Below are 13,748 nucleotides of genomic sequence, written 5' to 3' on the forward strand. Positions count from 1 at the left end.
GTCTCCCATGAAGTCTGCATGTGTAGAAGTTTATGTGGTTGTTGAAGGAAAATTATATATATATATATATATATATTTTTTTTTTTATTATTTTTTTTTTTTAATTAAATCAACATAGAAAAAAACACACGATACACTTTCAACTAGTGCAGGGGTCAGCAACCCAAAATGTTGAAAGAGCCATAATGGACCAAAAATACAAAAACAAATCTGTCTGGAGCCGCAAAAAAAATTAAAAGCCATATTACATACAGATAGTGTGTCATGAGATATACATTGAATTAAGAGGACTTAAAGGAAACTAAATGAGCTCAAATATAGCTACAAATGAGGCATAATGATGCAATATGTACAATCATATAGCTAGCCTAAATAGCATGTTAGCATCGATTAGCTTGCAGTCATGCTCTGACCAAATATGCCCGATTAGCACTCCACACAAGTCAATAACATCAACAAAACTCACCTTTGTGCATTCATGCACAACCTTAAAAGTTTGGTGGACAAAATGAGACAAAAAAATAAGTGGCATAAAACACGTCCTAGAAAGTTATACATGTAAACAAACTACGGTGAGTTCATGGACCGCCAAAATTAGTGGGACAAAACGGCGCTCGCCAAATACTCGAATCAGTGAAGCATGTTTAATACAAACAGTGTGCTTTATAACAATTAGGGAGTTTTATGTCATGTTTGTCCTCCTACAGAAACCATATTAATACAAAAAATATATTTTTTTCCCCTCATCTTTTTTCATACATTTTCGAAAAAGCTCCAGAGAGCTACTAGGGCGGCGCTAAAGAGCCGCATGTGGCTCTAGAGCCGCGGGTTGCCGACCCCCGAACTAGTGCATCAACCCCCCCCAAAAAAACCTCCCTCCCCCATTCACACTCATACACACCCACTCACACAAAAGAGGTTGTTTCTTTCTGTTACCAATATTCTGGTTCCCACAACATGGACAACACTTCTGCAAGGGACACAGTCTCTGAAGCACACTTGATTGTTTGTGCTGCTGGTCCACTAACATTTTCATTTAATTACTTTTTTTTTTTTTTTAATGTAATTATTTTCATATTGTTTTACTTTCTTTTTTTATCCAAGAAAAGATTTATTTATCTTATCTAAAAAAAAAAAAAAAAAAAAAAAAAAAAAAAAAAAAAAAAAGGACCTTATCTTCACCAGACCTGGTTGTAAATGAAATTAGCTTCGTTTAAAGGTTTTTTTTTAAAACCAAGTCCAGTCCAGATAATGTCCAAGTCGGGTTCAGCAACACACACCTTCATTCATGTACACTGAAAAAAAAAATAAAAAAAAATAAAAAATAGAAGATAGGAAAACTATATTTGTTGTTTGTAATTTTTGTTGAGCTCTAAGTTAGCAATGGTGCTACTTGCTGGGTGTGCTTATTACTCACCTTCTAAAACTAGCAGCTCATCCTCCGTATATTCAGACTCAAAAACTTAAGGTTGCGGATCATCATTTGTCCCAAAGTAGTCGTCGTCTCTCATGAAGTCTGCCGTGATTAGTAATGTTGTTGTTGGAGGAAAAAGTAAACGTTGTGACTAGAGATGTCTGATAATATCGGGCTGCCGATAAATGCTTCAAAATGTAATATCGGTAATTATCGGTATTGGTTTCAAAAAGTAAAATGTATGACTTTTTAAAAAACGCCGCTATATGGAGTGGTACACGGACGTAGGGAAAAGTACACACAGAGCGCCAATAAACCTTAAAGGCACTGCCTTTGCGTGCCGGCCCAGTCACACAAGTGAATGCCTGCATACTTGGTCAACAGCCATACAGGTCACAGTGAGGGTGGCCGTATAAACAACTTTAACACTGTTACAAATATAAAGTTAAAGTTAAAGTACCAATGATTGTCACACACACACACGAGGTGTGGTGAAATTTGTCCTCTGCATTTGACCCATCCCCTTGTTCACCCCCTTGGAGGTGAGGGGAGCAGCGCCCGGGAATCATTTTGGTGATTTGACCCCCAATTCCAATCCTTGATGCTGAGGAGGTAATGGGTCCCATTTTTATAGTCTTTGGTATGACTCGGCCGGGGTTTGAACTCACAACCTACCGATCTCAGGGCGGACACTCTAACCACTAGGCCACACTGTGAACCACACTGTGAACCACACTGTGAACCCACACCAAACAAGAACGACAAACACATTTCGGGAGAACATCCGCACCGTAACACAACATAAACACAACAGAAGTGAAGTGAATTATATTTATATAGCGCTTTTTCTCTAGTGACTCAAAGCGCTTTACATAGTGAAACCTAATATCTAAGTTACATGTAAACCAGTGTGGGTGGGTAAAGTGTCTTGCCCAAGGACACAACGGCAGTGACTAGGATGGCGGAAGCGGGGATCGAACCTGGAACCCTCAAGTTGCTGGCACGGCCACTCTACCAACCGAGCTATACCGCCCCAGAACAAATACCTAGAACCCCTTACAGCACTAACTCTTCCGGGACGCTACAATATACACCCCCCGCTACCCCCTACCCCGCCCCCCTAACCCTGCCCACTTCAACCTCCTCATGCTCTCTCAGGGAGAGCATGTCCCAAATTCCAAGCTGCTGTTTTGAGGCATGTTAAAAAAAAATAATGCACTTTGTGACTTCAATAATAATTATGGCAGTGCCATGTTGGCATTTTTTTTTTCCATAACTTGAGTTGATTTATTTTGGAAAACCTTGTTACATTGTTTAATGCATCCAGCGGGGCATCACAACAAAATTATGCATAATAATGTGTTAATTCCATAACTGTATATATCGGTATCGCTTGATATCGGAATCGGTAATTAAGAGTTGGACAATATCGGAATATTGGATATCAAGAAAAAAGCCATTATCGGACATCTCTAGTTGTGACGTGTCCGTGAAATTAATATGTCGCCGTATGCGTAAAATCAACAAAATATGTACATAATACATGTTATTATGAATGTGTCTGTTATTACATTACATATATACGTATGGACAACGTTAATGAAGATTTTTACACATTTTTTTTAGAATGCCTTATAGGTGGAATAGAGCAAATCCCAATACCTGCATAGTTAGCTGACTCTTGCTAGCGTTTATTTATGAGTTGGAATGCATAAAGAAAATAAAAACATGTGTTCTTGTCTCACAAAAGCATTGTGACTAATGGACAAAATTCCTCCCCCAAAAAGTGCAGTTCCCCTTTAAATTTCCTAAAGAAATATTCAAACTGTTTGACAATTCCTGTTGCACTTCCCTAAAAATAGGATTTATTTTGAAGAAGTCTATTTCATTAAAATGTTTATTTAATTTTTTTTTAAAGAATATCTGCAAGCAGTTTGGTTTGTTTCACTTTAAAAAAATATATTAAAGTTGTTGACATAAAACAAAGCAGGTTCATGTTTCTTGCCTAACTTTACTCAAGCCATGCATATGGTACACCTTTAAATCTATGGAAAATGTTAACTAAAGCACCATTATTGCATGTTCTGTAGACCACAAGGAAGGTAACAATGATAAATATAATTCTGCCTTTACAGACACTATATTGCCAAAAGTATTTGGCCACCCATCCAAATGATGAGAATCAGGTGACCTAATCACTTGGCCACAGGTGTATAAAATCAAGCACTTAGGCATGGAGACTGTTTCTACAAACATTTGTGAAAGAATGGGCCGCTCTCAGTGATTTCCAGCGTGGAACTGTCACAGGATGCCACCTGTGCAACAAATCCAGTCGTGAAATGTCCTCGCTCCTAAATATTCCAAAGTCAACTGTGGGCTTTATTATAAGAAAATGGAAGAGTTTGGGAACAACAGCAACTCAGCCACCAAGTGGTAGGCCACGTAAACTGACAGAGGGGTCAGCGGATGCTAAAGCGCATAGTGCAAAGAGACTTTCTGCACAGTCAGTTGCTACAGAGCTCCAAACTTCATGTGACCTTCCAATTAGCCCACGTACAGTACGCAAAGAGCTTCATGGAATGGGTTTCCATGGCCGAGCAGCTGCATCTAAGCCATACATCACCAAGTCCAATGCAAAGCGTGGGATGCAGTGGTGTAAAGCACGTCGCCACTGGACTCTAGAGCAGTGGAGACGCCTTCTCCGGAGTGAATCACGCTTCTCCATCTGGCAATCTGATGGACGGGTTTGGAGATTGCCAGGAGAACGCTACATTTCAGTGTTCCTGTTCAGTGGCCTAGTGGCTAGAACGGTAGGTTGTGAGTTCAAACCCCGGCCGAGTCATACCAAAGACTATAAAAATGGGACCCATTCCCTCCCTGCTTGGCACTCAGCATCAAGGGTTGGAATTGGGGGTTGAATCACCAGAAATGCTTCCCGGGCGCGGCCACCGCAGCTGCTCACTGCTCCCCTCACCTCCCAGGGGGTGATCAAGGGTGATGGGTCAAATGCAGAGAATAATTTCGCCACACCTAGTGTGTGTGTGACAATCATTGGTACTTTAACTTTAATTTTGGACTGCATTGTGCCGAGTGTAAAATTTGGTGGAGGAGGAATTATGGTGTGGGGTTGTTTTTCAGGAGTTGGGCTTAGTTCCAGTGAAAGGAACTTTGAATGCTCCAGGATATCAAAACATTTTGGACAATTCCATGCTCCCAACCTTGTGGGAACAGTTTGGAGCGGGCCCCTTCATATGTGAGTCAAGGCAGGTGGCCAAATACTTATGGCAATATAGTGTATATACAGAATATGACTAAAAAAATCATGTTTATAGACATTTTCTGGATTGCAATATACTGTTTTGCTGCAAAATAGGGGTCCAAATATTGCTACAAACTCAATTTTAAACAACATTGCCAGTTTATTAAACTATATGTCAGGTGGCTCAGCAAATAAAAAAGGATTATTGAGGGAGAAACTTGGAGGCACACAACATTGTGGAGCGGCCAAATAAAACAGGGCTTATAATAAAGAGACAGTAATCGAGAACATATGTTATGCATGAGAAGTCTGTTTTAACAACAAACTTCCACTGTTATAATAATACTTATTGAAGGTCCCATTCAAAACTAAGTTTTATCGACATTGCAAAATAACTTCTTTATTAGAGCTTGTATATTTTTAGTGGAGCCAGTGTCTTGTCCTGGTGGATATTGCAGGTGTACCTCATATGGGAGTGTATTGTTTACCTTCTGCATGCCTGCCAGGGCCTGCTGCAGGAAACTGAGCTGCTGGCTGTGCGTGCTCTCCTCCTCGCTCCTCACCGGCTGGTTCTTGCCCTGCTCTTGCTTCAGCAGCTCCACCTCGTTCCTGTAGGCGTCCAGCTGACAGCGCAGCGAGTCGTTCTCCTCCTTCAGGGCCTCCACCTGCGACACACCTGGACGGAGACAGCGCGGTGACAAGGGGGTCGCACAGTGCGGCTTTTCAAGCGTGTCGTGTTTCAAGGTACATTTGAGGCTTTTCTATCCCTATTCCCTTTTTCTATCTTTACACTGTTTCTGCTTGTAAGTACTCAGTGCGTGTGCGCCGAGAAAAAAGCACCTGTATTTTTCAGAAGCAGTATAGTACAGTTTTTAATTAATTAGTAGCACGGTACTTTATTAGTACAACACTAGTTTGGAGCCATGTTGATTTGGGATCCACGTGTTTTGAGTTAAGAGCTTTGTCACAGAACCAATTAAGCTTGTAAGTTGAGGGACCGTACGGCTGTACCTTGACACATTCAAATTGGTGGCACAGGTAATTATATAAACAAAGAGCAGTGAGATAGAATTAAAAGGCAAAATACAAAATGTCAATAAAACAAAACAATTATTTAAATAAAGTAAGTAATATTAGTAAGTATAACTACTGTAATTATGTAAACAAAGGGCAGTGAGGTGGAATTAAAAGGTAAAATACAAAATGTCAATAAAACAAAAACATTTTTTTAAACAAAGTAAGTAATATTAGTAAGTATAACTACTTTAATTATGTAAACACAGGGCAGTGAGATGGAATTAAAAGGTAAAATACAAAATGTCAATAAAACAAAAATTTTTTTTTAAACAAAGTAAGTAATATTAGTAAGTATGACTACTGTATTTATGTAAACAAAGAGCAGTGAGATGGTAGTAATAGGTAAAATACAAAATGTCAATAAAACAAAAAAATAATTTAAATAAAGTAAGTAATATTAAAGTACCAATGATAACTACTGTATTTTTGTAAACAAAGCGCAGTGAGATGGAATTAAAAGGTAAAATACAAAATGTCAATAAAACAAAACAAATATATTCAAACAAAGTAAGTAATATTAGTAAGTATAACTACTGTAATTATATAAATAAAGAGCAGTGAGATGGAATTAAAAGGTAAAATACAAAATGTCAATAAAACAAAACATTTTTTTTAAACAAAGTAAGTAATATTAGTAAGTATAACTACTGTAATTATGTAAACAAAGAGCAGTGACATGGAATTAAAAGGTAAAATACAAAATGTCAATAAAACCAAAAAAATAATTTAAACAAAGTAAGTAATATTAAAGTTGAAGTTAAAGTACCAACGCTAACTACTGTATTTATGTAAACAAAAAGCAGTGAGGTGGAATTAAAAGGTAAAATATAATAATAATAAATAAAATAATAATAATAAACAAAGTAAGTAATATTAGTAAGTATAACTAATACAAGTAAACATGTGCTTTGTTGAAAAAAATAAAATAAAAAAATTAGGGGAGTCAAAAATAAAAAGTTAGGTCATCTGATGAAACACAAAAAAATGGCGGCATTAATCCTGTATATACGCAGATAATCACGCTAATTGTATTTCAAACTACACCTTGAATGCACTTTAGATAAAACTGTTGAGCAAATAAATGACATACATTCAATTAAAATGTTGTTAAAATGTAAACATTTTCCTTTTTGATATTCTGAAAGTAAAATTGCATTTTTTTGTCTACACAATACTCTTTTTTTTAGGCTAATTTTAATGATGTAAGCAAGTAATAACCTGTAAATAATCTGAATTCAAAAGTGTGATTCATCTGATTAAACACAAATCCTTTAACAGCTCTAAATAAATATTTATATCGAAAATAAATGAAACAATTTTTGTTTGGTCAATATTTTATTATAATATAAATTATAATATATTTAAATCATTTTATCATCCAGTGTTTTTCCAAACCCTCGTAGCTCAATATTAACACTGAAGCGACTTTAACCACCTCGCGTTCATTTAAGGACATTTCATAATTGGGAGACATGATCCTTTCTCCGGATATAATCAAAAGTCTTTAAATGGAACCCCCACAATAAGACAGAGCGAAAAAAGCCCCAGCCTGTCCATCGGACACGACGAGGTTATTGAGGGGCGTGTGAATTAATCGAGCCCACCACCATCACCACCATCATCAAATAGGAGGGAGTGACCTTTAAGAAGAATGATGGCCATCCTTTCTGTTCTGTGGAGTCGATTCAATGTAATAATTCAGCCTGCTGCCTACACAGGGTGCCATAGACATTGGAATGGAAACAGGAATGAAAACTTAAAGGACAATTGCTCTTTTTTTGGAATTTTGCCGATCGTATGAGAGACAAAAAGACAAAATGTTTTTTTTTAGCAGTCAAACTTGAAAAAATGGTCTTGTTCTTGGTGGCTAGCAATGCAGCTAATGGGAGCAATCAATTCTACCTCTAAATCACTTTAAAAATGCATTAAAAAAAAGGTCAACAATACGAAAGAGATTAAAAGAGATTAAAAATTAAAGTACCAATGATTGTCACACACACACTACGTGTGGTGAAATTTGTCCTCTGCATTTGACCCATCACCCTTGATCACCCCCTGGGAGGTGAGGGGAGCAGTGGGCAGCAGCGGTGCCGCGCCCGGGAATCATTTTTGGTGATTTAACCCCCAATTCCAACCCTTGATGCTGAGTGCCAAGCAGGGAGGTAATGGGTCCCATTTTTATAGTCTTTGGTATGACTCGGCCGGGGTTTGAACTCACAACCTACCGTTCTCAGCAGTTATCTTCTCCATCTTATAAATGTCCATTGTGATTTCCAGCCATTGCTTCAAAGTTGGGCTCTTCTGGGATACCCATTTCCATTTCGGTATACATTCCTACCTGTGGCTAATCATGATTATTCCAAAATCCAATATGTTGATCTGACTTAAAAAAAATAATCATTTGACAGCCCTAAAAAAATACAAATAGATAAAGAAGAAACCCCACATGTGCAACCACAACGGACATTTTAGACACTTTAGTATGGGGAACATATTCATCATTAATTAGTTGCTTATTAAAGTAACAAAGACTTAATTTAGAGTTATTTGGACACTCGGGGAACATATAAGGGTTCGGGTTAGGGTTACTAATAAGCAATAAGGGTTAGGGTTAGTTAACTCTTAGCTAATGGCTTACTGCTTGTATAATAAGGCCATGCAGAATAAGGCATTAATAAGTACTTACCGTATTTTTCGGACTATAAGTCGCAGTTTTGACATATACTCAGGAGCAACTTATGTGTGAAATTATTAACACATTACCGTAAAATATCAAATAATATTATTTAGCTCATTCACGTAAGAGACTAGACATATAAGATTTCATGGGATTTAGCGATTAGGAGTGACAGATTGTTTGGTAAACGTATAGCATGTTCTATATGTTATAGTTATTTGAATGACTCTTACCATAATATGTTACGTTAACATACCAGGCACCTTCTCAGTTGGTTATTTATGCCTCATATAACGTACACTTATTCAGCCTGTTGTTCACTATTCTTTATTTATTTTAAATTGCCTTTCAAATGTCTATTCTATCAAATACATTTCCCCAAAAATGCGACTTATACTCCAGTGCGACTTATATGTTTTTTTCCCTTCTTTATTATGCATTTTCGGCCGGTGCGACTTATACTCCGGTGCGACTTATACTCAGAAAAATACGGTAATAATGACTACCGTATTTTTCGGACTATAAGTCGCAGTTTTTTTCATAGTTTGGCCGGGCTCCAGTGCGATTTATATATGTTTTTTTCCTTCTTTATTATGCATTTTCGGCCGGTGCGACTTATACTCCGGTGCGACTTATACTCAGAAAAATACGGTAATAATGACTACCGTATTTTTCGGACTATTAAGTCGCAGTTTTTTTCATAGTTTGGCCGGGCTCCAGTGCGATTTATATATGTTTTTTTCCTTCTTTATTATGCATTTTCGGCCGGTGCGACTTATACTCCGGTGCGACTTATACTCAGAAAAATACGGTAATAATGACTACCGTATTTTTCGGACTATTAAGTCGCAGTTTTTTTCATAGTTTGGCCGGGCTCCAGTGCGATTTATATATGTTTTTTTCCTTCTTTATTATGCATTTTCGGCAGGTGCGACTTTTACTCCGAAAAATACGGTAATTAAGAGCCAATATGTTACTAATTTGCATGTTAATAAGCAACTAATTAATGGTGAATATATGTTCCCCATACTAAAGTGTTTAATGCTAGTCTGTGGCTTCAATTACCTAATTCACTTTTTCATTCAACCAGAAATCTAAGTTAGTTATACATATTTAATTGCGGGAAAAAACTATTTCTTAGTCCTGAGTTGAGCTCTGTCATTCAAAATCAATATCAAGTTAGCTGATAATTTATTGTCATTGATTTTCCTTCTCAGTCTTCACTTGAGCGAACATCTGCAGGATGGTTGAAACGCCGGCGATGCGAAAGCCATCAGTCCGTCCACCCGATCGCTAAAGCACTTATCACGGGCAGGGTCGCAGGGAGCCGGAGCCGACCCCAGGCGGACGCTAATTCAATATTCCCCGACAGATTACCGGGGGCTGAAAGTCGGGGATAATCCCAGGGCGTTTTGTCCGCCGGCTCTCTTCTGGACACATGACCCGGCCTATCGAGCGAAGCCTAAAGACGGGTTCTAGTATGCCGGCCTCAAGGGATGTCTGGTATTATCGGCACGGCTGGGCGCCAAAGCGGAGAAAAGGAAAACGCAATACGCTGAGTGGACTGAGAAGATAAGACCCTGAGCTTTGTTGTGTGTATTTATGAGTACTGCGGCAGGGAAGACTGCTAATGAACTCTCGCCGGGCGTTGCCTCCTGCTCACGTTTGATTGGAGGAGCATCGATCTGAGAGATCTATCAAGGCGGCGTGAAGAGGTGTCAAACGCCTGGCCAGATCCCGAGCCGTCGGTTTATTCAGCGGGCCGGGCGTGGCTATCGACCTGTCCGTGACAGGGTTCATGCTCCACGCGTAGACCGCCAGCTTTTTCCTCTCCTCGTGACGCAGATCATCGATCGGCTCTTAAAAAGAGTACCTGAGTCATAACACAGGTGTGTTTTCTTTTATAAGTAAAGTGGGGTGTGTTGACATGTAACCACAGGTCCCTTGTTTAAAGGTCAGCGAGCGCTATTACGGGCGGCACAAACTGCCACATTAGTCGCCGCCGCCGCCGCCGCCGTCCCCTCCTGATGACAAGCCCTTGACACCAGCGCTCACCGCCGACAGCCGCCGAGAAGGGCTGCGAAAGGTAAGACGCATTTGCATACGTCTCCCTTCCCATTAGCCGAGCTGTCATTTTAACTAACAGGAGAAATTGGGCCCATTAGAAGGTATGCCACCTTGTCCTATTAACCTGCGTTGATAACGGCTTCAGACGCGCACGCCTCTACACACCCCGGGCGTGTTCTCTGCACGCATGAAAAGGTGTTCGCTTTTTACCCTGGAAAAAAGGCGATCTTTTGCCGCCCGAGTCATTCCCAAAAATGACAGAAAAGTGAACAAAATGAGCTGAAAGGGTGCAGAAAGGAGCCTAGGTTGAAAGGTGCATAGAAGAAAGAACGGAGGCATAATGGCTTTAACAATGTGTGTGTCCCTCTACCTCAAAGAACTACTCACCCCCAAATCCTCCACACGACACCTCCGGTCCGGACAGGCTAACCTCCTCCAACCTCCGAGGACAAAGCTACGAACTATGGGAGACCGGGCTTTCTGCTCTGCCGCTCCCAGTCTGCGGAATGCTCTCCCTGACCACCTGAGGGCACCACAGACTGTGGATGCTTTTAAAAAAGGCTTAAAAACCCTTCTTTAAAAAAAAAAAAAAAAAACTTTTTATAGATATATGCATACTAGTTCTAGCTATTAGGCTGTTCTAGTCTTTATTTTTAATTATTTTTGTATTATCTTTTTATTATTATTATTATTTTTTTCAATACAATACACTGTACCACTTTGAGGTTGTTTGCTCAATGTAAAGTGCTTTTTACTAGGGATGTCCGATAATATCAGCCTGTCGATATTATCGGCCGATAAATGCGTTAAAATGTAATATCGGAAATTATCGGTATCGTTTTTTTTATTATCTGTATCGTTTTTTTTTACTTTTTTTTATTTTATTAAATCAACATAAAAAAACACAAGATACACTTACAATTAGTACACTAACCCAGCCTCCCTCCCCCATTTACACTCATTCACACTCATTCACACAAAAGGGTTGTTTCTTTCTGTTATTAATATTGTGGTTCCTACATTATATATCAATATATATCAATACAGTCTGCAAGGGATACAGTCCGTAAGCACACATGATTGTGCGTGCTGCTGGTCCACTAATAGTACTAACCTTTAACAGTTAATTTGACTCATTTTCATTAATTACTAGTTTCTATGTACCGTATTTTTCGGACTATAAGTCGCAGTTTTTTTCATAGTTTGGCCGGGCTCCAGTGCGATTTATACATGTTTTTTTCCTTCTTTATTATGCATTTTCAGCTGGTGCGACTTATACTCCGAAAAATACGGTAACTGTTTCTATATTGTTTTACTTTCTTTTTTATTCAAGAATTTTTTATTTATTTATTTATCTTATTTTATTAATTAAGAAAAAAAAGTACCTTATCTTCTCCATACCTGGTTGTCCAAATTAGGCATAATAATGTGTTAATTCCACGACTGCATATATCGGTTGATATCGGTATCGGTTATTAAAGAGTTGGACAATATCGGAATATCGGCAAAAAGCCATTATCGGACATCCCTACTTTTTACAAATAAAATCTATTATTATTAAGAAAGCAGCATAGGGGAGCCGCCTCGACGGGTTCCAAGGAAAGATGTAATGTAACAAAGTTTTTTGGTGACAAAATACAATAGTTGTGTGAATGACCAAACATTCCCTCATATAAGATTCTTCAACAAAAATTCATCAATTTTATTATTATTCTTCTTCCACAGAACTGTGCCGGAGTCCACAGCCCACAGTTTTCATCCGGTCGGAACAGTTCAAGTATCAAAATGATCAGTATCAAAAGTATCAGATTACCCAGAATTCCAGGCTTTTCAGGACAGTTTTCCAATTGAAAAAGAATGGGCCATTTATCGAACTTGCACACTTCCCTCATTTCTCGCCCGATTTGAACCGTTCCACTTTCAACACATCCCACTCTAACCTGACTCTCGCCAGATCCTTGTAGTTCGCCGAGCTCCACACAAGGATCTGGGAGTTCTCAATAGGAGATGTATTTCAGAAGGCGGGGCCTCGTAAAAAAATCATTGTACCGTTCTTTTCGGACTATAAGTCGCAGTTTTTTTTTCATAGTTTGATTTATGTGTGAAATTATTAACACATTACCGTAAAATATCAAATAATATTATTTAGCTCATTCACGTAAGAGACTAGACGTATAAGATTTCATGGGATTTAGCGATTAGGAGTGACAGATTGTTTGGCAAACGTTTAGCATGTTCTATATGTTATAGTTATTTGAATGACTCTTACCATAATATGTTACGTTAACATACCAGGCACGTTCTCAGTTGGTTATTTATGCCTCATATAACGTACACTTATTCAGCCTGTTGTTCACTATTCTTTATTTATTTAAAATTGCCTTTCAAATGTCTATTCTTGGTGTTGGGTTTTATCAAATAAATTTCCCCAAAAAATGCGACTTATACTCCAGTGCGACTTATATATGTTTTTTTCCTTCTTTATTATGCATTTTCGGCCGGTGCGACTTATACTCCGAAAAATACGGTATATAAGAAAACAGCAGTTTCAATAGGGCCCTTGCGGGGCTTGCTCGGGCTCTAAATAGTATAAATGATTCGTGCTGATATTGTGTCGGATTAATATCTGTATTGGACAATAATCAAAGTTCCAATATCGGTATTGTATCGGACGCGAGAACACTTTGCAGTCCTTTGTTAGGGGAGCAGCACCAGCAAAAGGGACTTAAACCGGATTGACAAACTGATCCTGCACTGCAAAAACTGAAATCTGAGTAAGATTAAATCTCTCAAATAAGGGTTATATTTGCTTATTTTCTGTCTGATAAGATAATTCTTCTCACTAAGCAGATTTTATGTTCGAGTGTTTTACTTGTTTTAAGGGTTTTGGTCCTAAATTATCTCAGTAAGATATTACAGCTTGTTGCTGAGATTTTATGACCAATATTGAGTAAAACATGCTTGAAACTAGAATATCAACACTCACAAGTATAAAACTACTTTTTTTAAAGTAATAATTTCTTATTTCAAGCATGAAAAAAAAAACATTTAACATGTGACATTTCAAACAATTTTGAACAGGAATAGTTCATGCACATTCAGATAAATTCTTCAAGATTACAATTTTAAAACATTTGGCCGGGGGCCAGGCTGTATATATGCGCACTAATTGACTGAAAGAGCACGCACTTGGCGCGATGATGTCATGTTATCCATGGAAAAATGCATTTTTAGACCATATGATTTGCCTGAGC

General features: G+C 38.3%; 1 protein-coding gene across 6 annotated transcripts in view; it reads right to left on the reverse strand.

Annotated features, from left to right (window-relative positions):
* Positions 1-13,748, reverse strand: part of enox2 (ecto-NOX disulfide-thiol exchanger 2) — a 501,745-nt gene that overhangs the window by 45,158 nt on the left and 442,839 nt on the right. For all 6 annotated transcript variants that reach the window (XM_072914886.1, XM_061976730.1, XM_061976729.1 and 3 more), the window contains one exon: positions 5,162-5,349. In XM_072914886.1, coding sequence (XP_072770987.1) covers positions 5,162-5,349 — 188 coding nt within the window. The remainder of the gene's footprint in view (positions 1-5,161; positions 5,350-13,748) is intronic.

The sequence above is a fragment of the Nerophis lumbriciformis genome, linkage group LG16 (assembly GCF_033978685.3).
Source record: "Nerophis lumbriciformis linkage group LG16, RoL_Nlum_v2.1, whole genome shotgun sequence".
Taxonomy (NCBI): Eukaryota; Metazoa; Chordata; class Actinopteri; order Syngnathiformes; family Syngnathidae; genus Nerophis; species Nerophis lumbriciformis.